At 39.5% G+C, this 25775-nt stretch overlaps 1 protein-coding gene and 1 long non-coding RNA gene across 4 annotated transcripts in view; one reads left to right on the top strand and one right to left on the bottom strand.

The window, feature by feature from the left end:
- LOC145437436 (retinoid-inducible serine carboxypeptidase-like) overlaps positions 1-15014 on the top strand; it is a 36266-nt gene extending 21252 nt beyond the window's left edge. Inside the window, exons 1-11 of one of the 2 annotated variants that reach the window (XM_080314695.1) lie at positions 6843-6989; positions 7582-7696; positions 8344-8534; positions 9190-9432; positions 9958-10032; positions 11284-11394; positions 11463-11582; positions 12959-13166; positions 13284-13358; positions 13422-13511; positions 14789-15014. In XM_080314695.1, coding sequence (XP_080170821.1) covers positions 6942-6989; positions 7582-7696; positions 8344-8534; positions 9190-9432; positions 9958-10032; positions 11284-11394; positions 11463-11582; positions 12959-13166; positions 13284-13358; positions 13422-13511; positions 14789-14919 — 1407 coding nt within the window. In that variant the 5' untranslated portion in view covers positions 6843-6941 and the 3' untranslated portion in view covers positions 14920-15014. Of the gene's footprint in view, positions 1-6842; positions 6990-7577; positions 7697-8343; positions 8535-9189; positions 9433-9957; positions 10033-11283; positions 11395-11462; positions 11583-12958; positions 13167-13283; positions 13359-13421; positions 13512-14788 lie in introns of those variants that run through there. The other variant, XM_080314696.1, reaches the window with a different exon arrangement.
- A 3302-nt stretch (positions 15015-18316) lies between these two features.
- On the bottom strand, positions 18317-24003 carry LOC145437429 (uncharacterized). 2 transcript variants are annotated; one of them, XR_013914664.1, is made up of 3 exons: positions 20098-24003; positions 19686-19860; positions 18317-19477 (listed from the first exon to the last, which is right to left on the bottom strand). It is a non-coding gene; the product is annotated as an uncharacterized LOC145437429 (long non-coding RNA). The 2 variants fall into 2 exon arrangements; XR_013914663.1 differs by having other exon boundaries at positions 20207-24003.
- Positions 24004-25775: the final 1772 nt, after the last annotated feature.

The raw sequence follows: 25775 nt of genomic DNA, 5'->3' as shown, positions 1-25775 counted from the left end.
ACTCCATAAATTACCGACGAATATGAAAATAAGAAATTCCGTTCGGCTCTGAGTAACTGCATGACTATTGTCACAACAGTGCCATAAGAGCCAATATTGGCGTTTTCCTGACCCAATGAACTCTTGGTCGATGCAAAATGAAATAGTACAACGGATCAATTCTATGTTATATTTACATATTAAAAGTATATCCCTGTCCGGGGATCACACGGCAAATATCGTTACGAGTTGTACCAAAACTGCCCTTTGACTATACTTGAACCTAGTCCCACCTCCTTTCACCACATATCTTTTTACTGAAATGGCAAGTTCACGCGCTTTGCCATTATATACTTGATCGGAAATCGCAACAGTTCGTTTGATAATCAGAACGCGTCTCGTTTTCGGTGCATACTAGCTTATGCATGAGATTTCTATGTGCTTGTTATTTTGGTCGGCAGGTTGAGGTGATTAGCTCGTTATCCTTATCAATGCACTATGCAATATCATGGTGCCGGGCACCCACCACAATAGCAGACATATGACAGACAGTGAGTATGCAAATAGAGAGAACAAACGGACGATTAAACAAGCGAATTTAATTGTTTATTACAGATAACGGTCTCGTTACCTCTGCGTTACGCGTTGGTGTGAGGATATAAGCTATAGACGACTTGATAACAAAACAGACAGAACTTTGGAACACGCATTTGCATGTGCAACTAGCATTTAATCCGCGAGGATAATGTTCCCCTAATATGTATTTGATATGCCCCATCACAATGATGTTGTTGGATATATTTGTTTGGTAATTACAACGCAAGAGGGTAATGCTCGCCAGTCACCGCTACGATATCGTATTCGTGCATTTTGAAAAATCCAAGGCTGGCGTTAAAAACCAAGCGGATTGTTTGAACTCTAGGACTACTGATGTTGTTTTTCATTTCAATTCAAGCGAACGATATTCTATTTGTGGCTTAGGATTGTTACTTGTGATCATAGAACACTGTCCAAATCCCGCTAGGCTCATTGACAACTTCAATCCGCGCTTTACCGATTACTCTTGCTGCCAACCCTCTGTTGTATCCCGCACGCTTATTTCAAATTGAACACCGCCAGTCGGGTATGATAGATAACCAAGCAGATGAAATATAACCAAAGTACAATGCAAATATCCGCCATAAAATAGCAGAAGCAGATATCTTCAGCTTGAAATGAGATTGCGGGCTTCAAGTAATATTTTACATTGCTTCAAACCAGTTATATATGTCGTATATCCTGGACATTTATGGTTTCCGACGATATCGATAAGAGTACTACAAGTCTTCTGCGTCCAACGACGTTTTCCGCATCTAAGGTCACATCAATGGGTTTATACGAGATGTGAACTCGTAAGTAATCATCGTTCCATTCATTATACCGACATCAGGCCGACCATTTCGCAACGTAGTCAAGTGGCTTCGCATCCAGAAACGAGCCCGTGTTGCTCCGAGCATCACAGGTCTCCTACTCAGTCATTATATGTCTTATTATATTGCTGTGATCACCCCGTACTATTTCTTGCAGTTGAACCTTGTAATGAGACGTTGCCTATACCATATGGTATGCAGCAAGTCCACTCTTTATGGCGGTTTGCCGTAGTTTCGCGCCACTAACAGATTTAAAATCAAGTTCGGTGCTGTACCGCTTAAAGTCCGTATGCGTCCATTTTAGCAACGATCTGCAAAAATAGTTTTCAGCGGTGCTATTGTGATAGCATAGCGAGGCGATTGCGCGACAAGATTTATTCAGCGTTTGCCCGTGTTGATTTCGAAGGAACTTCCTTTGTGAAATATCCGAAAGTGCTCGCCAATCATTTGGTCACGGATGCAGTTCGTTTCCAGCGAACACGAAGTCACCTTGATCTGATGCCAGTGGATTGAAATAGCCTTTGGCAGTCGTTGACGCGAATGGAAGTCCCTTTTCACTGACAGCCACTTCACATAGCCCAAGTTCCGCTGAAATCTGCTCAAGTTCTGCGGAAATCTAAAGACAAACATAAATGATATTTTCTCAGACAATGTCTAGGATAGGGGTCGCCAACTCAAAATGGGTCGCGGGCCACTTTTCCGAATGCCGAGATGCCGCGGGCCGCAGGACATCAATATCGATATAAAAGTAGGCAAAGCAGTTCAGCAACCACATCTGATAACTCTTCGTTATTACAATGCTGTGCTCTCTAACATAGGCGACGGTTATAGTCACCACAAAAGAAATAATACTTTATTGAACAAACACAAATACAACAAAAGTATCATGATCATCAATTTCCAATTTCGTTATATTTTGAACTATGAGCTGTACACGATACCTGACACTCTGTAGCCGCTAAAACAGGGGTGGCCCACATTTTTGCTCTTCATGGCCGCTTTTCGATTACTCATGTAGCCTGCGGCCGCATACCGGTTGTTATAGTCGTGATAAACTAGCTGGGGCCAAATGCCCACGTTAACCTGTCCATGTCCATTGCCGGTACACTCCGAACTAATCAATTTATGCACATCGGCTTACTATGCGGACCGAAATCGTTAGTAGTTATGTTGTAATAGTCACAGGACACCCCGGTCTGTAGTCGCGCGAAGCGCGAAAAATTTTTCATGTTTATTAGTGAATTTCGTCAATATTCGTATGGTTTCACATATTACTATAAAATATTTATCCTTTCTCGGCCAATGAGATCAGATTCACCGATGGAGCTGATGCAGGGGGTATCTTAGAAAACGTAGGGTTGTTATCAAAAGTGTCGACAGCCGCATAATTTCCCTTCTACTACCGCAGATTGGCCACCCCTGGATTAAAGAATCAATATTTGGATTAGCTAGACACGGTAGGCCTACTTGCTAAACAACTATCTCCTCGTAAAGCATGGTCTTTTGGAGAGCCCGAAGTCGTTTTTCACGCGTGTCGGTCTTGGCAGTGGTGGGCCATTGCACGTCAAGGCAATATTATGCCATTCGTACCAGCAAATTCTTCATCCATGGAATGATATTACCATGTCGAAGCCGTATCAACTAGTAAGGAATAGTGATATTGGGCACAGTGTAATGGCTTACTTCGAACAACAACAACATTATGTTTCAATTGAAATAATTTTCAGCGTTTAAAAATGATTTACTAAGCGTTTTTCTGAAATTTGTTCAAATCAGGTCGCGGGCCGCAAAATAGGACCTCGCGGGCCGCATGCGGCCCGCGGGCCGCGTGTTGGAGACCCCTGGTCTAGGATATACATAACGTGTACTTTCGACGATTTAGGCCGCGCCGCACCGCGCCGCGAGGGATGTGCTACCGCCCAGCGGGGTGAATCCACTCCACAGGTATACACGATGAAGGCGATTTCTTTCAACTATGCAATCTTCTTAAGAAATCACGTACAGATACAATACAATACACAATACGAAATTGGCCGCCACACGTTCATTCTAAACCACATTTTTATCTTACATTTTACATGGTTCATGTTAATACAATATAGTATTTGTTTTTACTATATATTCATTGAGAGTAATATCCCCGTATCACCACTGAAACGAACCTACTTCACCGGTCAGTTATTTTTCCCATACTATAAATAAAGCCTGCAACTTGGAAGAAATATTATCATAAGTACAAGAACACGGCACCGTCCCGAGATCGAACATATACCTGATACTACTACTCCGGATCAAGTCTCAGATTGATTTCACAAATGAGCGGAAACCAATTTGTCATGGTGCTAGGTGGATCACCACTACCTTCCTGTACAAGTGTACATGAATCTCAAGTTCAGCTTTTTTACCGTCATAATCCACGTCAACATCAGATTGATATACCAATCACTTCCAACGGCTTCTACAACGCAATTACCTTAAAACCTCACTGTGTGGCTCTGCAGCGATATCTCCTAAACTCACGCTCTTAAATCCATCATTTGCACTCTATATATAGTCAATTTTATCTTTAAACAAATGGATTTTCTGATGACATTGTCACGATCAACACCAATCATCATAATTTTCTATCTTCGACGTGTCAAGAGATGTCCTGCGTTTTCCAACACTGCCTCGCCATACATTAGTCTCTCACATTTCCCTACACCGTTTCATTCCAATTACTTCGATGGTGCTCGGCTGATTCGAAATTACGGTTAACATCGTAATAATTACTTTTAGATCATTAACTCTTCGCACGTTGCCAAGGATGTCACCCCGTTCCAATTGCGATTTACTTTCGAGCAAACTCAGAGCGTTCTTTTCCATCGTTTATAGCTTTCTGTGATTATTCGAATAGATTTTAGTGATTACAGCTAGCGACTTGGATTTGCTTCGTAAGGAAAATAGGATACGTCTCATTTTTCCTCCAAACCTGTCATTCAAAATCTCTCTGAAGCAGGTTAGAGAAATCGAGTTTCAATAGATAGATGATTCGATTTTGAATTGAACGTTGAGCATCAGGTCGAATCGAGTTCTCGAGTATCACTTATTATCACGCCATGCACCTACGGAAAATCTGAATAGCTGAAATAAGTAACGTTATCTATAACTATGTGCATCATGGTGACTGCAGGAAAGGAACGTGAACACAAGACTAAGATAAACCCAGCATACTCGGAAATTTATTGATTCTCGAGGATGTCGCGGAAAATCACATTATTGCGGTTATGTTATGAATAATATGATGACTAGTGTCCGTCACCGTCACGTGCTTGGGTGGCTCGGCTTTGATGATTTTTTAGTATCGAGCAGCCTCCATCCCGTATATATCTTGCTTGCCATGTGTCTAATTTCACAGGATTACGTTTTTGTTGTATATGATATTGATTTGCACTGTTGGCAAATAAAGGTTCTCTCTATCTCTCTCTTTGCGTATAGTTCCGGGCAGTGGCATAGTCAGTCCTTTCTGATGACACCACAGTAATTTGGGTATTGTGGTACCAAATTGTTCCTGGACTCAGAGGGTTCATTGATCGGCCCAACAACACTGTATGCAAATGAGGGGCCTTTATGGAACGGAAATCCCGGCAATATCATATAGCAGTTGTTCTCAACCTTTTTGTTTTCGCGGGCCCCTTTTGGACGGTCAAGGACCCCCGCGGAACCCCCGAGTTTTAGTTCAAATTTAGCTCAATTATCGTGCAACCGTCATCTGTGTTTTTCTAATATTACCTGTAGGCTAGTGACCAGTGGTGGCTTTTGGGGTGGGCGAGGTGGGCGGACGCCCGCCCCCCTGGTCGAAGCCATCCCTATTTGAATGATGCGCTTTTTTCAAGGATAATAACAAATAAACATGGAAATCCGTGTACCAAGCAAGAATATGATTACGTACAGATGTGTCAATCATCATCAAATCTCTGCATTTGTTACATAAGTCCCGTATCCCGATAATCATCACGTCTCTGCATGCGGTAGAATGACGTAGTTTTGATGTAGTCTATCCTTATGCACACATGCAATAACAGAAATGGCCGAATCCAGCACCTGACCGAACCTTACCGTGGTAAAGATAGATAATAATAAGAGAAGCGAAAGGGGGGTCTTGGGGGCGGAGGGCCCCAGAAGTTACGGTTAGATGCTTATAAGGCCCCCAGGTGAGTCTCGCCCACCCCCCCCCCCCCCGTTCGTAGGGCCACCACTGCTAGTGACAAACAGCAACAACATGACTATTCTTGAGATCACACTATTAATGTAGAAATTGGGTTGACGGTAGCGAATTCTGCAGCTGAATTTCTTGAAATACGTGTTATAGTGTCTTGAAAATCCGCCCCTTCGATTTGACATGAGCGAGTGCCGAAACTTTATTTCCACAAATATAGGTGGTGGCGATTGGTATAATAATGGGCAACGCTTCTGACGACCCTTTGGGTATGATCGCAACACATATGCCGCCAGAATTGAGACAGATATTTTTTATTGAACATATAACGTCCATTCTAGTCATTTCCATCCAGCAGCTCATCTCGAAGTTGTTCTGGAATAGTGGTTATGTATATCACTGGAAAAATGGATTTTTGCAAACATTTGAAGTCACGCTGATTGACCTTGTTAATTCTACATTTTATTTTTTCCACAAACCTCCCAAAACATTTCTAAACAGCAATATGTATATATTTATTAGCTATTGTTAATTTGATAAATAAAATTTGCACAATATGATGTTTCATCTCAGACGGTCATTCTGTTGATGTGCGAGTCATGAAATTGTTGCAGTAACGAAGCGAAACTGCCTCGTAAGTTCTCTATTTTGAAAATGGAATAAAATTACGGTTATCAATCGTTTTCTAAATTTAGGGGCTTTGCAGACCCCTGAAAATTCTTCGCGGACCCCCGGTTGAGAACCACTGTCCTATACATTACACAGATTGAAGGCATTGAGCGATTTATCTTCGAACTACCATAGTGCCGTCGTGATTTTCGCGCTCATCTTTAATCAAAGTTTGTGTTCACACGAAACAAATCCGGTTAGGGTTCGCAGCATCCGTACCGACAACATTATATTGAGTTATGCAATCAATATAGAAGTGAGAGAGGTAGGAATGCACCTGATACTCTTCATGTAGGTGGCGATCGAGTTTAATTCTATGAATCATCTTACACTTTGTTTACTGGTCTCCTCTCCTCCAATATATGCAATATTTGTCCACCGCATATCCCCTGTCCTAAGTTCGAACCTTATTAGATCATTCAAAGAACATAAGGAAACAGTACCGATCACATTTTAGTGAGATTGCATCGAGCAATATTGTAATGACGTAGGCTGTCATAACCGTCAGATTAACGAAATCTAATGTTAAAACGCAGATATTAGACTAAAGAAGTTTGCACGGTGTTTTAAGAAATCAGAAACAGGTGTATTGTGCAATCGACACATCATGAATAGTTGATATACAGTCGAATCAATTTTGATGGTCAATTGCTATTGTGTCTTTCTTGCAGTAGTAATTGAGTATAATGGGCGGGTTTGACGAGATAGACCACCCACATTCACAAAATGTACAGGTAAGCGTCTTTCAAACTTCTATACTATAACATCTATAATATTATAGTATAATATAATATTTAAATGACATTACCAACCACATTTAATAATCTGACAAGGGGTATTTTTTAAATCCAATTTGAATTTCACTATCGAAAGTATATAGATCAATATTCACAGGTGATTATTCAAAGTTTCCGTGAAAATCATCAAGGCTACAGTATCAAAAGTATATATATGCTATAAACATGTCCTCGCTATGCAATAGGGACAGTCATGTCACAGAATATTATGCGTGTAGCTTTAGTAGATCGAATGAAGATACTGGTGTATTTTTGTATAGTATATACCAAGATAGAACTTCGGCTTATTGTAATTTTTATTATTGTTGATCAGCTCTGTAGTGATGCTTATCGCATATATGTGGGTGTGTGGCTTGGTGCATCACGGACAATAACTAGTTAATTATATGTATCGCAAAACGGCCTTACGCGTGTTACAGTGGAATTCCTACGAATGTATATTGAATGCCTGCAATTAGTGTAATGTATAGGCTAAGTCGTCTATAATTCCGCCAAACTTAGTTATGCGCATGTTATACGCGTTTCACAGCCCAAAGACTCATCACGAAAGCACACTTTGTACATCATCGGCGGAATGGCGATAACTGCAGTTTTGCTCATGGTTATCGTGTTACCTATATATTTCACCTCAGAAACTGTGGAAGGTAGGTAAACTAATCGTAATGTATAGCTGATTCTTGTGCGCGTGGTACACGATACTAATGGATTAATGTTAAAACGATACAGGATAAATCACAACACAGGATCAGGATAGGTAAGGCAAATCACTATCGGCAAATCACAAGCGGTAAGGAAAATCACAAGCGCGGTACATATAGGCCTACCAAACGCGGTGATAGCATCATATATGTCGCAAGGCCCAACATTTTAAAACGAATTGTTAACGGAAATTGCAAGACATTGGATTCTTCACATTCATGATTTATACCTGGTCGTAAATCACTCAGAGCCCAAAAGCAAGTTTCGGGCTACATTGTACTGAATAAATATTTTGAAACCTATTTATTTGCAAAGTCAGCAATGTATATTTCGTTGATTTTAGTGATTGCTGTCTCTTCTGTTAGTCCATTTGAGCTTTAAAAATATGGCAGTCCGAAAGCCAAATCGGAGAACTCTTTCGCGCGCTATACACTACATTCAAAATTGGTACTTCTGCGCCGGCCGCAAAGCTTCCCCCGTGGTCGTCATTCCATCCGCAGGTTGCGGGTGGAGGCCCTTGATTTAAAACATTACCATTAATTACACTTTAACTCAGAATTCAAAATTCAATCCCATTAACCACTATTTTCAGAACTCACCCAAACGACTACGTCGTCGCCAAGTCCGTTTGAGAGTGCGATGTCAAGTATTCGTACGGATAGCGGTTATGTTCAAGTTCGGGAAAATGCGAATATGTTTTGGGCTTTATACTACCAGGATGACAGTTTCAAGCCGAACCACATGTCCGCGATACACCCCACGCCGTTAGTGATATGGTTACAGGTATGACGTACAAAAAGTGGTCAGTTGAAGTAACAGCAGCGGAGGCAAAATTAGACAGCGTTTGTATACAAGTAGAAGTAGATGTACCATCGTAAATGTCTACTCAATTGCAGGTATAAACAGTGAATCATTTCCATGACTTGTCATAACTAGGCTACTCCAAGTGGAAGTAGGATGGTAAAATGAATAGTATTATAGTTAATCCGTGGTCATTACTTTATGTATCACACTAATTACAGGGTGTATCTATATACACGACTAACGCAAAATGAGTAATGAAACTACACATTGGTGCAATCTTCGAAAATATATTCAGTTACCGTGGTAAATATCCTACTTTCGATGAGATTCCAATGAGAATTCCTGTCATAGAACTGAGGCAAACATATCCAAAGCTACATTGTTCTTACCAAAATTAGAAATGTATGAAAAGTAACTTATTAACAAAAACTGTCCAGTATAGAAGTGGAATTAATCTGAAAACAAAACGACTTTGAGTAAGTAGTGTACGTAGGTCGAACGTATATGAGTACTACAAAATAGTACTTGGTATAGTACTTCGTTACTGACCCCATCCGAGTTATATTGATTTGATTCTAGATCACAATGATCAGGGCTTGTGGATTACTGGATTCATGAATATCTACGTGTTTAGGGTGGTCCCGGAGGAGCGTCCACTGGCTATGGTCTATTTGAAGAAATCGGGCCGCTGGACCTGAATCTTGAAAGGAGGCCAACGTCATGGACGGGTCTGGCACACACTCTATTCATCGACCAACCCGTCGGTACCGGGTACAGTTACGTTAGTGAGGAAGCTTTTGCCAGGGATGTAGATCAGGCGGCAGACGATTTGCTGGTTTTGCTCAAGACTTTTTACCAGAAATTACCTGAATTTCAGGTATGAACTTTGACCGGATTGGGATTAAGATTCGGCTCATGCCATAATTACTTAGGAACGATTTATTCTGTAAAATAGGTGAGGGGAAAATTTACGCAAACCTCCGATATTCATATCTTTCATAAACGTATGCTTAAACTTATTATTTGTCCCTGAATAAATGTCAGAAAAAATAGATTAATTGCCATATTACTCTTCGGCTACGTGGCTTACAGCGGATTGCAACTCCTAGGATGATCTAATAAGAACCATTGGCGAAATTAACAGCCAGTCAGCCGAGTAATGTCACACTGAATGCACGTCACTTATAATTACACTCTGGAAGTCGATTCAACAGTTATGGTTTAGCCTCGTACACTGATGATATTTCCTCCAGGTTAGGTTTTTGTTCGTTGAATACCAGCTAATCCTCTTACATGGTGGGATCAAGTTCCCGTATTTATGCTTAGAATGAATCGGTACTGTGCCGTGCCTATGAAATGTATGGTTGTAGATATGACATTCTATTTTTCGACGCTCTTACAGGACAGTCCGTTGTATATCTTTTGCCAATCGTACGGTGCTAAATTTGCTGTGGCCTTTGCCGAACGGATTTCGCAGGTAATATAGTTTTGTTATCATAGCAATATATATTGAACAAAACAGAATACTTAGAATAAGATATATCTGTATCTGCAGATGGATAATGTATAGCAAACATTTATGCACCCATGTCAATAATTCCAAAATTATGACGAAATAAGACGGTGACAAATAAACCTTGGCTATCTGGAGCAATGAATGAATTCTATTATAGTTCAACTATGGGATATTCTATAATGAGTTAAGTTTAGTGTCTCGCATACCTCTCACCAGTGTTGGGATCAAGTCACTACCTTCGAGTCACGAGTCATCTCGAGTCATTGCACATTTTGACTCGAGTCAAGTCAAGTCAATCAATTTTCGAAGATGACTCGAGTCAAGTCAAGTCACTCGTTTTTTGGATGTGACTCAAGTCAAGTCAAGTCAAGTCAAGTCGAGTCACGAGTCAAGTCACAATTCAAGTCAAATTGAATTTTCGACGTATCAGCGATTACATTCTGCTAGCTGTGTGAAAGACAGAATAATTTGCCATTTATCTTGCATCAAATTACCAATATAAAGTTTAATATGCATGCAAGAAGACGTCTATCAAGCACACGTAGAACCGCAAATAAAATACGCGACTAACTGTATAGCTATGCTACAGTCTGTTATCATATCAGCCAATAGGATCGAATACGAAGCCTCGAGAAGTTGTAACAAATTGATATGGATTTGAGTCATACAATAGGGTTGATAAAGGTGATCACTGCCCGATGTTAGCACTGAGCCGTCCAAGAAACATAGATGCAATAATTGCTATTGTATTCTTCTTCTATTATTACTACTACTACTACGACAACGTAACCTGTGATCATTTCGTTTGTGGTCAATATATTTGTGATGCAATAATGGAGGATCATTCAAACGTGCATTCAGTGAATGCCTGGTTACTCTCACAAGTGACACAAGCGTATCGCGAACAATACGAACATATGCACAAAATACACTGATTTGATGGATACCGTTTACTTGATGACTTGAAATTGACTCGTGAATTTTGCTCCGAGTCACGAGTCAATCCGCATTTTTGAAGCATCGAGTCAAGTCAAGTCAAGTCATTTTTGCAAAGTGAGTCGAGTCAAGTCAAGTCATACGAAAAAGTGACTCGAGTCTGACTCGAGTCAAGTCATGACTCGAGTCATCCCAACACTGCCTCTCACTGAATGCACAGTATAAATCGAAAAAGCCTTACAGCTTCAAAATAAATCTTTTCTTGTTTAACATTAGGAGGTGATGATGCAAACGATGAATGTAAATTTCAAAGGAGTCGGACTTGGATCCGGTTACGTGTCTCCGGAAGATTCCGTGCTGTCATGGGCGGACTATCTCCACAATTGGGTATGCAGCTAGAAGTATTTAGAACCTTGTCGACGTAAAGTAATGCCTTTTACTTTGTAAACCTGTAGTCTTTGCTGGACCAATTAGGGCGATCCGAAGTGAGCGCCAGTGCTTTGGAAGCTAAGACATTAATAGATAATGAAGAATGGATGGCGTCTTATCAGAAGAAGATGGACACCCAGCAACTAGTAAGAATTCAAATCTTCACGTTACTGGGAGTGTTCATGGTCACTGTAGCATTATATAGCCTCTTGCTCCACAATTCATCCATGATGTCTGCATGCGTATAATACTACGCTTAAAGGCCTTTACAGTACATATTCCGGATTTTTTCACATTGTAATAACCGTGTTCTCGACATGAAATCTGCACTAAATTAAGCCACCTACTGTGTTCTATTTCATTATTCTCACGATAAATTTGATCAGCCATTTGAATTTTAGGGAAATTCACAGGGTACCCCTTCCATGACGATTTGCTACAATTGCATTCGATTAATATACCACACTGTTGTTTCCATCATTTTATGCACAGTTTTTCTTGCTCTTATTAAGCGGGTTGACCTTATTGCAACATGTTCGTCCCTTTTATGACTATTTATCGGTAGGCTTGTTGTTTTGATAAAATTCATTTTGATGCAATCACATTCCTATCGTTTCGTTTCGTTATATCGCAATTCTATTGTATTTGAAACTAATTAATGAAAGGCGGGAAAGTCAACGATTCTGATTTTGAAATTTTTGTTACATTTAGGGTAGCATATAAAACAAAACTCAATTTGAAACAAACATCTTTAAAACATGACCCTTGTTTAAAACATATTTTTTTATTTTTATATATTATTAGCAATCACGTAACCTATATTTAATTGTGAAGTCACCGTGGAATGACACTGACCATTGAAAATATAGGGTGAATGTGACTCATCAGTCGAAAATACCGAACCGGAATCGAGCGAATAGGCCAAGTCTACAAATGCATTTTTACGGCCGGCGGTCATTATCATCAGAACATCAATTCCGTAACAATGATCTATAACTATGTGCCATAACTGTTGAACCGAGTATAATTTCGAGGGTTTGAACCATTCCAAATAGTTTACTTCGACTATATGGGTTGCTAATCGTCCGTAGGTTAATACTACAGTTTTTTCGAAAGTAATAATGTATTTATCAGATAATTTTGAAACTTGAAAAAAAAAATTCTTTTTGAAAAAGCGGTTTAATAAAATCATTTGTTTTCAATACAACCCTAGCTACATTGCTCTGCGCTATGACAAGTCGCAATTTAATAACTATAGGCTACCTTCAAAATAGTAAATGTAAGGTTAATTCTCAACACCAACGTGACCAACATGATAGTACGTTTGTGTTTTGTCATCACGTTTTCAAGATTATCTTTACTTACAAGGGTCGCTCTCACCTTACATTTTCAATACATAGCATCCATAGAATAGATAAACCATGACAAATTGAGAGATTTAAACCTGACGTCTCTTCTATTTTAAATACGCTTGCGTTGTTAAGTAAATATAGGAGTATAACAATACTTAAAATAAATCCAGGTTGGGGAACTGACAGACAACGTTGATGTTTATAACATTCTCTACCCGCACTACCCTGAAGTACCCGACACTGATCCTTACGGAGATTTAATGACCGCGCAACTGCCTTCGTATTTCAATATTCCTTCCAACGTTGTGTGGGGATCTCAACGCAGCGGAGTGGAGGAAGCAATGAGGGAAGATTTCATGAAGCCAGTCGTTGATAGAGGTAACAAATAATAATAATCAGTGAATTAGAACACCGTACTAATAATCTTGATCAGCGGGTGCACTATTTTCATCCACAGTATGGGTTCAATCTTACCTATCTACCTATTGATTTTAGTTGACAAATTGCTGAATGATAGCGTTAAAGTTGTGGTATACAACGGAATGCTGGACATGTTGGTTAGTACTGCAGGTAAGAAGTGGAATTTGTCCGTATTTTCGTGGCAGCATCCAATGTGCGCTTAACTTTGTTCAGGTCAACAGGCATGGGTGGAAAAGCTAACGTGGCCGCATCTGCAAACGTTTTTGGATCTGGACTGGACGCCATTCAGGAATCCTGGCAACGGTGAATAGTAATAATCGTTGGCATCTGCCAACAATGAGGGATAGTGTAGTTGATATTGGGGAGGGGAAATTATTTTATTTTAGAATCGGCTGAAAATAAATGTATGGGATGGACGGTCATTCGACTATACAGGTCGTAACACATAAGTGAGATAAGGATTGACCTAAGTCGCGAGTGCACTATACCTTGTAGTATATACATGATTTTGTAGAACCGGGGTTTGGAAAATAAGTGTATTTAACCACGTTATACTTCTATACCCTATAGCGTAAATTGAAAATCAGGTAAAATACACTTTCTCGTACCAAATTTTATTTTTAAAGTCTTTCCGATCGATAAAAACGAGGGAAATATACCAATACTCATGAAATTATAACCCTGAGATGTGGTGCTTACTAGTAGCATCTTTTAGTGCCTTCTTGGGAGATGGTACACGGAAAAAGAACCTACTCCCTATTTTTAGATATATCTCCATACGAATTATAGTGTATTTGACTTATAGTCACCCTTGGAATGGCTGTGATGCAAAATTTGGTGCCTGAAAGGGACGTCTACCTGATTTGAAGCCTGCGCTATTGTGAAAATCGGTGAAAAACAACAGTTCATCAAAGTATTCATCGTTGGTATACTTGAACACGCGTATAAGTATCAGTAACCTAGTCAATTTCTCGTCAAGAATATGTATATACAAGTACAAGTGGCGTTTTTCAAGGGAGTGGCTTAATGGGCCTATTCGAATGAATATGGTGCAAGTCATATAGATAGGTTTGCATTTAAAACAAAAATCAATGTAAAGCAAACATGTTTACAACAAGACCCTTGTTTAAAACATTTTTTTAAAGCCATGACGTCAAGAATATTCAATTGTGACGCCATAGTGGATTAACATTGACAATTGAAAAAATAGTGTAAATATAGCTCCTTTGACGAAATATCAGTATTATTGCTTGATGTTGAACCGACTATTTTGAGGTTTACAACCATCCCATATCGATAGCTTTCGGCTATATCGGATGGTAACTGTCCTAAGGCTCATACAACATGTTTTTCGAAAAGTATTTACACAATTATGGCATAATTTTACAACTTAAACAAGGTTTTAAGAGGCCTTTGTTTAAAACATCGTTTAAAACATGTTTTAAACAAAGTGTTTTAAAACACACATATAGGCGACAGCTACTTGAGTTCTCCGAAAAGGTAGAAGTACTTCGTTACCGACATCCTCTTTGAAATACAGCGTATCAGAGCTTGCTGATAACACGTCGTGCTCATTCTAGGAGACACATCTGGATTTTGGAAGTCGCATGAGAATTTAAGGTTCTGGTGGATCCTGGAAGCGGGCCATGATATACCAGTCGATCAGGGTGATGTCATGCTTCGCGTTCTACACAATACGTGCACTGTGTAAAGAGGAGGTTACTTAACGTGGATTGTTTTAATTGAAGTAATTTCGCTTTGGTACTTCGTTTCGTGTCGGTCAGCAATAAATGAACGGACTATGTTCTCGCTCGTATATGTGTGTCGGTATGATGGGGGATTTCGCAGCGGAATACTTGTGGCAGACGCATTATAATTAGATAAGCTCACTGTCCGGTAAGACGCAGAATGGGGGGCGATGGCCATCAGGATATATCCAATTCCAACGATAACACGTGCAAGTTGTTGCAGCATATTGACAGCTCTATGTTATATGTCTCTTGGTGTTGTATGCCGTTGTAAAACAGTGATAAATACGACCAATTTCCACTACGAATCCAATTCAGCTGCAGAATCGCTAATATAAGAGAGAACTTTACGATAATCCATTCAGAAATGCGATAGACCAGTGTTTCTCAAACATTTTACACTGTAAAAAATAAAGGTGTCCATAGACATGTTTACACCTGGTACCTCTTAATACATGTCCATCATGTAAAACCATACGACAGGTTTGGTTCCACCTGTTGCCTAACATGTTTCTGCCCGTCATGTAATCTCGAAAACACGTCTGACCTGAGACTTCAATTGACCTTTCACCTTGGACCGACTGGCACAAAATCTGTAGCCAGGATATGAATTAAAACAAGCAATTCAGTGTTGGATCAAATGATGGTATATTGAGAACAAATGCATCAAAACAAGAAAAATTCTGAAATGGCGAGAGTTTCGGATAATACGTCATGAAATAAGAATTACTATAACGGCTAAAAATATTGACATGTCATGGCGCAATTAATTTACTACTTACAGCCACAGTGTAAGTCGAAGAGTACCGAACGTTAAGAAGTTTTGGAACTTATGCAATGAAAGAAGAGTTATATACAACAATGGCTAAAAATATTGGCCCGTCATCAATGAATTAATTTACTACAAAAAGCCACAGTGTGAGCCGCAGAGTGCCTAACGTTAAGAAGTTTTGGAACTTATGCAATGAATGAAGAATTATTACAACAACGGCTAAAAATATTGGCCCGTCATCAATGAATTAATTTACTACAAAAAGCCACAGTGTAAGCCGCAGAGTGCCTAACGTTAAGAAGTTTTGAAACTTATGCAATGAATGAAGAATTATTACAACAACGGCTAAAAACATTGGCCCGTCATCAATGAATTAATTTACTACAAAAAGTCACAGTGTAAGCCGCAGAGTGCCTAACGTTAAGAAGTTTTGAAACTTATGCAATGAATGAAGAATTATTACAACAACGGCTAAAAACATTGGCCGTCATCAATGAATTAATTTACTATAAAAAGCCACAGAGCAGGCCGCAGAGTACCTAACGTTAAGAAGTTTTGAAACTTATGCAATGAAAGAAAAATTCTTACAACAACGGCTAAAAATATTTGCCCCTCATCAATGAATTAATTTACTACAAAAAGCCACAGTGTAAGCCGCCTTGTACCTAATGTTTTGAAGTTTTGGACATATGTAATGAAACCAGAATCATAATAACGGCTAAAATCATTGACCCATCCTCAATAAATTAATCAAATTAAATTACAATGAACAGCCACAGTCAGCCACACCTAACGTTAGAAAGTTTCGAAACGTATGTAATGAAACAAGAATTAATATACCGGCTTGAAACATTGACCGGTCCTCGATTAATTAAGTTATTACAAATTGTCACAGTGAAAGGCGCCGAGTACCTAATGCAATGACACAAGAATTATAACGGCTAAAAATGTTGAACTGTCCTTGGTGAATTATTCAAATTAATTTACTACGAACAGCCAAAGTCTACCTAACGTTACAAAGTTTCGAGACAGCCGCAGTGTACTTAACGTTCGGAAGTTTCGAAGGAGAGTTCGTGACGACGGACCATCAATTAGAGGCTGATGGAGCGAACTTGATGTTGAACAGCCAGTATATTGCCAGTATTATGGCCATAGCATGATGGAAGCTTCTGACCCCTTTGATAACTTTGCCATAGAAGAGAAATTTCCATTCATTCAGGATCGTATTGTACTTGATCGTTGAATATAATTCTTTGGCTCCTGATAAATAAAAATGATATTAGCTTAGTACTATCGATGTGGTCTGAGATTAAGAATCGAGTTGAGTATGAGGCCTAATAATAGGGTTACCATGCGTCCTCTTTCAATAGGATTTGTCCTCTTTCTTGACTTTTTTAAAAGTGTCCTCGGAGGATGCCATTTTGTCCTCTTTTTTGAGATTTTGTCCTCTTTTTTGAAAATTTAGGTCACATTTAGAGCGAAATGCGAGTGATATGCCGTAAATTAGCACAGAAGTGACTCTATGGCGGGTATTTCGGAGTGAAAAACGGTGATTGGAGCTCTGAGCGAAAAGTTGACCTTTTTAAAAATTTTCCTGTCAACCGGTCACAAAGTGGGCAAAATTCACCGATTTTTGAGAATTCTTCTCCGGTTTTGCAAGTCTCAAATTTCTGAAAAAGTGTCCTCTTTTTAGATTTCCAAAATATGGTAAGCCTACCTAATAAGTCATTACCGTGCGAGTCAGGGTCATGCAAAAAGGTACGAAAACGATCGTACGTGATGGTGCTTTCAAGGATATCGAGCGAGCATAATGGTACCCAGAGTGGAATGATTTTAGCATCAGTCGTAACACTGCAACTTTTTAAGTGAAATAGGAGGGGCCAAGATTGGTTTCACATCATCTTCTTTGATTGGACGCCATAGACTAGTGACAATTTCACCATAGTGTCCTACAGTAGCATGGACACGGGAAAATCTCGTTACTCACTGATATTGGATTACATCATTCTTTCGATTTACAGTGACCTGTCGAGATACCAATTTTTATCAAATACAGTGTTAATACAGCAATACAGTGTTAATAGTGCCATAAATTGCCTTTTTTGTATGTTGTGAATGATGTAGCCTGACGGCAGTTAGCCATGCGATTTGCTTGTGTCCACAACACAGTGACATAATGCTTTCACATACACCAAACAACTTACTTTGTCAACAAACAGGAAGCTGCCATAGTTGTCATTGAAGAATTGAAGATCGTTGGGATCCCGACCATCCACCCCAGTTTTTGACGACCCGAACGAGAAGTGTCAGAAATCAACTCAATGTATGTTTTGACGCGACTGCGACGTCGTAAAGTAAATCAGCGACTTTGAAACCTTGCGCGGGCCCCTCTAATGGTGATAAAGATTTTCAGTCATCTGACAGGAGGTAACACGGTTGGGCAAGCAAGGGTGAAAACATGACAAATATTACTACGCAGCAAATTCGATGACAATTATGTTACGACAAGCAAGTGTGCAGTCATGTCCTGCAAGGAGTTTCAGGTCGTCTTTGTATACCTCTGGGCTCATTTGACAAGGAATATTCCAAGCTTGGACATAGAAATATCAAGGTTGCGGCGAGGCTGCGTACATCGCGTTGTGCAAAGGTTTCCCCGCTGACAATATTTCTGCGAGTACTAATAAATATTATAATCAATTTCTAGAATCGCCTTGCAGGCCGAGGGTTGGTCGCCTTTATATCTAAGGAAGAAATGTCTACGTTTGGAAGTATGTGCGATTAAAAAATTCAAGAAAACTACAATCTGCCCAAAAAGAACAATGTATGTTAATTTAAAAAGTATCTTTAGGTCACTGACGAGTTTTATACATTTTGAAAACTGACTTCACTTTTTGCTAACCCATGGTAATAATTAGGGCCATTCAAAGCCATATTTCGTTCTATGCATCAGCAAGTCGTGAAATCAATTTCAACACAAAACCGTATCCCTTTGAGCTATATTAAAGCTATGAAGTCACATTCTCCTGATTAGGTCATAAAGCTCAAAATTTACATTAAGAAGCGATTGGACAAAAACGAGGTTTAACAAATAATGGAGCTGCAAATACAAGACATTTCACCAGCGCTTTATGCACCCCTGCAGAAGTGGCAACCCACATCAGCGTTTGTGGAGCTCTCACTTTCCTTACCAAAGTCATTTTACGTCCGAATCGTAACTTCAAAGACTTTAACATTTCACACTACTACTGTACTGCAACAGTGATTTAGAATAAAAAATGGACGTGTATAACTGTTGTTGCATAGGTTTTACTCTTTAGTTCCGTCAGTGCCGATATTTGCATGTAAAACTACACCATTTTCACATAAATTCATATTTTCTAAAAAATAAAGTCATATTATTGATTTTCTAAGGTCATATAAAAATGGCCCTAGTTATAATATATATGTAATTTGTTGTGTCATGAAAAATGATTGCGCATGCCACAAACGCCGAGGGATTGTGCCGTCAGTGACTTGATCATAACACTGCTTTATACCTACGGTACCCAATGCGCATCGATCAAGATCGGGTAAATCTCCAGCAGACTGTGTTGACATCCCATTCAGAATGGCCTCGCGACGCGATTCGAATGTTCTTTTCATCCTATCCAGAATCGTTTCCTTGTGAGGTATTCTCCACTTGCCTCTTATTGCGTTTTGATGTATCTCGATGCTGCGCTCGTCGTCTGTGGAGAGTATACATGTTGACTCTGTAGGACAAAATAGATCCTAATCAAAACATGACGGGTTATCGGTGCAAGGTGCTACTTCTTGCCAATGTTCCTTCTAAGCTGCTCGCATGCGCACAGACACGAGAAAAATTAGACGTAACATTGTCTGTTGGCGTTATCAGTATCATATCAAAATATTCATATTGAGGATATCTAGATCAAGAAAGCAAGATACTAAAATGCTCACATTGTATGTTGTGACTCGAGAATTCTTGCAGCGTTGACTAGATTTTTCCACAAGCTGCTGAGAGTTTGCCGCAGCGTCCATGCTTCTGCTATTCCAAGTTTAAGATGAGAACTTCTTTTTCATGGTGTCTTCTCCATTCCCTCAACTTGTTGCAGAGCTTGTCTTTCCATGATCCCTGCAATGTGGCATAGTTGAAGTAAGGTTTGGATTAAGTTTGTACAAACTTCTGAGATGTGTGTCACCAACATTGAAAAATTGGAATGTAATGCCGCCCCTGCTGTATGATATTACACATTGATAATAATCGTCAATAATTGGTGCATGCTTTGCATACGTTGTAGGACTAGCATATTGCATGAACGTGGTAAGGGGATGTCATTATCAGTGACTTGATCCCAACACTGCTTTATACCTGCCCAATGCGCATCGATCAACATCGGCTAAATCTCGAACAGACTTTGTGTTGATATCCCATTCAAAATGGCCTCATGACACGATTCAAATGTTCTTTTCATCCTAACCTGAATCTTTTCTTGTCACGTAGTCTTTTCGCCCACTTGACACTTATTGCTTTCTGCTGTACCTCGATGCTGCACTCGTTTTCTGGAGAATATACCGATGCAGGTTGACTCTGTAATAAATATCTTCATTAAAGCCCAGCGAATTATCAGCTTGCCGGTAATAGCGAGTCAATTTATTGCAGAAAGAGCAAAAGTTTTTTTAGGCCTAACTATTTCGTAAGAACAGACAGTTCCAACCAGAAATGAAGATAAGCAGTAGCCTAAAATTCTAAGGTAATGGGGGAAAACAGGCAATTTACATATACGAGATCACAATTTCATCAAAATTAAGATTTATAGGGTTAAAAATGTCAAAATTGTCAGAATGTCAGATTTTATCGGTCAAAATCTTCTGTTTTTAGATAAAAATAAAATCACCCTAGGAGAACATCACATATTCGTTGAAGAAGTTCATATCAACATATTCCAACATATTCTATTCGGGAAACAAAAAAGTACTAACCTATGGTAGATTAGTAATCTATATAGACCAGGAATGGCCAACCTTTTCGGCTGAAGGGCCACATGCAATTGACGAGCGAGTTCGCGGTCCACTAGCCACGCCAAGCGAATAAAATTTTCGAAATTTATAAATAAACAAGGTCAATAATATTATTACTCGAGTATTGCGGGTCTATTGTATACCGCCCGCTAGACTCAGTTTGCAAGGACACGACTATTTGGCGTCTGGCCACATTGATATCGCCATTTCACCATTGACGATCTTTATGCGAGCGCAAACGCGAAAAGACTTTCTCCCGTAATTGCGAATACAGTTAGACTCAATCGGATAAAATAGGCGTTTTTTTCGTTTTCAGTAGGGGGTAGGCCACTAAGCAAGAAATCGTGCGAAAATTAAACACGCAAAGCGTGAAGAAAAATTTCGCTGCTATTTTACTTTATTATAATGTACGACGACTTACTGAAAAGGTGACTGGACCCTGGATCTGCCAATGCGTCGGAACTGATATTTTAGTCATCAACATCCCAAGTGTCGCAGCCAGAATTGTAATTTTTTGTTGGCATTGCAAGTTCACAATCTGAGCAATTCATTTTCGATAATATAATAGGAAATTAGCTCACGGGTCACGCAAAACCCTCTCGCTGGCCATATTTGGCCCACGGGTTGGCCACCCCTGATATAGACAGGCCAATGCGATAATTTCAGAGCCGGAGCAGCAGCTAGAGCAGGAGCAGTTTAAATTTGCGGCTGCTCTAAAGCCCTGCATAACACGGCGTGATTTTGGCTAAAAATCTATATTCGTTTCTATTACAGATATCGAACAAGACAAGATAATTTTAGTACAGTATGATTACCATGATCATCGCTTTACGACGATAATTCTGTTGACATGCATAGAATATAATTACTCACTTCCATCGTCAAACCAGTCATATTGTCCCATATCTTTGGCAGACAATTCATAAAAATCGCCGTTCAATTCAAGCGACTTGTCGTAATATTCCGTAGTGAATTTTCTGTATAAGATGGTACTACGAACTGCACATCTCACAACATCATAAATCTCAGATAGGTGATCAACTGTGATCACCTTTCTAATATTACCATGGATGATCAGCATTTTCATATTTAATAGCACAAGAGTAATAAATCGCTAACCAGTCTGATGAATCTGAAAAATAGAACGTCATGTTCAAAATTACGCAATTTTAATTACCGGTACTTTTCTCTATCGGCATATAGTTCACTATTAAACTTTGAAACATATTCTATGATGCAGTCTAATGTAGCCATCTCACCATCAATGTTCCCTCTAAGCTGCGCACATGCACAAATGCGCAGTGCTAACACGGTCTCTGCGCACAAAAAATCCGATATGATGACCTTTTTTTAGTCTTTACGCAGTGTTGTCCAAGGGTCTGCGCAGTGAGTTCGTGAGTGTGCGCAGACTCGTCAAAAATTAGAGGGAACATTGCTCACCATACTGTAATTTACCAATACAGTATACCGGTAAATTAGAGAGTCTCTGGTAAAATATTTCACCAGGTTGTAAAACACAAAGGAAACCGGTTTCCGTCATAGCCTCACAGAAATAACAGTGTAAATATCGCCCAAAGCCTGACTTGAGGATACCACAAATGTGACAGTGCCCGTCAAAATCTTCATAGAAAAATATTGTACCATCTTGATCCTGATTGACAACATGAATTCTTTTTTGCCGTATTTGTCACATAATTTTACAGAGCAAACTTGTCCCTCCATATCTTGCATTTGACAAAATGCAACATATTGGCATGGTATACACATCTTCCTAATATATCAACCGGCTCAACTTTCTTAGGTTCATTATTTACATAGTTAAGCTAAGACATTCCCCAACATGATATACTGTAATCGACTGGTTACCGTATGCACTCTGAAGCTATATATGGTAAGTGCTAAACGATATGCTGCCTCCACACGCCACACGTTACCGTACTGCAGTAAAATGCAGCACACCAACTATGCACACCCCGCAGGCGCGCATATGAATCGGAAACACTTTCCCCGATGAAAACTGATGTGAAATGCATCCTCTACTAACTGGACAAATACGATCAATAACCGTCATCCGGTAATAAACTCTACACTCAGTTCGCCAACTTTTCTGGCCGCGTAGTGATCGCCGATGGAAGTGGCTTCCCGGCACTGAAAGTTTTTCAAACCAATCGTAACGCATACGGCAATCACGTGAGCAGTGAAGTAGAACTTCCGTTTTTTTAACCAATCACGTCGGATCGTGAAATAGTGTGAGTGGTGAACTGAAATTTTACCGTCGTTCTGCAACCAATCACGACGGATACTGAAATCGAGGACCGTGAAGTAAAATTTCCTGTTTTCCAACCACGGATTCGGAAATCGTGTGAGCTGTGAACTGAAATTATACCTCAGTATTTCAACCAATCAAGACCAATACTCAAATGTCTTTTTTTTTTATAGATAACTAACCTACGCATAGATTCGCACCACCCATCATCACCCTTGCTCGCCGTGAGGAATTGACTACTGAAGTGCTCAGCAATCTGAACGCAGCATGATCGGTTATCAATAGCTGAAGACCCGAACCCTCAAATTAAATAAAGATGATCTTATTTGAAAGCTACCGTCACGCTGATTCTGAAAATAATACATTAAAATTTCATTAGGACAATGGAACTAACCCGAATTAGCCTTCAAATTCTGAAAATCGGCATCGTGCAGCGATGCAGCACAATCACCATAACAACGGCCTTTGCGTTGTTGCGATTGTTCAGAACAATGCCGATTTGCAGACTTTTGGGGTGCATTTCGAGGGGGTTCCATTGCCCCGATAAGATTTTAATGTATATTTTCGGAATCAATGCGACAGTAGCTTATAAATAAGCTCAACTTTTTTTAATTTGAGTGCTCGGATCGTCAGCGATAGGATTAGCAATTATCTTGCGTTCCAATTGGTGCAATACAATTCGAATCTGGTCCCACTGTATCAATATTGCGCAGAATCCGCGTCCCTGAAACTATTTCCGTGTCCGCCTGGTGCTCATCATAGTTATCTTTGGTTTTTATATATTCAACCAATATATTTGGTAGTTGCATGGTCTTAACATAGAATGTAAAAAACATGTTGCGTTTCAGTTTTGAACTTGATTAATGGGAAAACACGTCGCGTTTTCGGTTTTAAACTTGTTTATTTCAAAAACACGTCGGCGTTTTCCGTCGTTTAACGTGTTATTGGAAAAAACATGCAAAAAACACGTTGAATACACGGTTTATTTTTTACAGTGTAGACATGCCCCCTTGATGACAGTGACAAATTTCGCGCCCTCTTATATCGTCATGTATAAAAAGATCGATTGTTTGAAATCGCAACGCATAATTTGATGAAAAGGAAAGTCATGGCAGATGAGAGACTAAGCAAATATGAAATTCGGAATATACACTTAGCAATAATTACGAGCTGGAGGTAAATCGCGCCCAGCGCTAACAATTTTTCAAATGGATATTTTGTCAAAAATAATCATGTGCACTGGTAGTAGGGGAGATGTGGTACCGATGGATCAAAAATCGGAAAATGATCGCTGACCCTGAAATGTTCCGCCGAAAACAGCAGATCTTTTGCTGGCTCAGCACTTTGATACAAGCTCTACCTATCGCGCACATATACATGAATATCCGTCTTCTCAAAAAATATTAATGGACGTTCAAAATTTGCTGCTCGAACGTGTCATCGGTCCCCACCCGGTGGGTCCAATGACACACGACCCGGGGACCTATGACACATATACCCTAAAAAACTCAAATGTGACTACTTTTCTTTCTCAGTAATATAATCTAAGCTACAGCAAGCCAAAGAAGAATGTTTGGTCGCAACTGTCAAAAAATAGAATAAATATGAACTCAAATGTTGTCATAAAATCACGTTTCGATTTACGCTCGGACTTATAAATTTGAGGGTACATACATATTGCCTGAAAATCGACAGTGTGACTTCCAAATACCTCGTTATAGCGATAAAACATCATATGCAATTATTACATAAAGATTTTTTATACGTAGGCATGTTTCATTTGTTTCGTGATTAGTATGCTTGATTATTTTGCTTGATTTGGCTATTGTATCATCGGTCCCCACCCTACGAATTTTATACATAAATCGAAAAAAAGTCCACTCAAGGAAAGTACTGAAAAAAATAATAGGTGCCATTATATAGCCTGATACAAGCCCTACACTTCACAATAAAAATGATTGCTGGTTTGTTCGTGTTGAAGGTTACAAAGAACAATGTATATGTCGATCTAAATTTAGTTTACACCCCCTAAAACAAAAATCATCTGTGAGAGACCCCATTGCTCGCGCACGTCAAATTTTTTGTACGTGAGGAAAGATTTTGCCAGCATGCAATTGTAGACAAGTTCACGGAGTGCAATCATGGTATTATCATAGAGAATTTTCAAAGTATTTTCGGTCCCAGTGATCCATCGGTACCACATCTCCCCTACGTAGCATTCAGATATTTTAGCGATTTTGGTGTCAAATCGCTTTTATTACTCCACTTAAGCTTAGCTCAAACGTACCGAAATGGGTCTCTAAATCAAAAACAAATGACGAGGGTCGCAAGTCATTCAGACATGGCACCACCTCACTGGAAAAACAATTTTTCTCTGCGGGTAGCAGGTGTAAGGCAACATAGTAATTCAACTGAGCACTTTGAGCTGCCATAAAAAGCGTGGTATCCTACAGAACGTGTCATAACTGAGTATATTAGGAGTGGCTATTTCGGCGTTATTGTAAGTCACTTCGATTTAAATCCATGTTTCTTAGATTTAAAAGACTTATTATACATGGCATATGACACGACCTTATAGGGATGTATCTTGTTTCTACATCAATTTGTGCCTTTCCACTCCCTCTTCAGTCTTCACGGGTGCTTTTTAGACAGACCATAAGAGCGTCAGATACACGCATTCACCAGTTACACTGAGAATTCGGAGACATCTTTTGATCGGTGCGAGGTCCGGTAACGGTATAAGTCAAAATATAAAATCGGTG

The sequence above is a fragment of the Botryllus schlosseri genome, chromosome 4 (genome assembly GCF_051294905.1).
Source record: "Botryllus schlosseri isolate E-star chromosome 4, Bs_hap1, whole genome shotgun sequence".
In the NCBI taxonomy this organism is placed as follows: Eukaryota; Metazoa; Chordata; class Ascidiacea; order Stolidobranchia; family Styelidae; genus Botryllus; species Botryllus schlosseri.
Note: the sequence above shows the minus strand (reverse complement) of the source record. Positions and strands in the feature narration are given on the sequence as shown.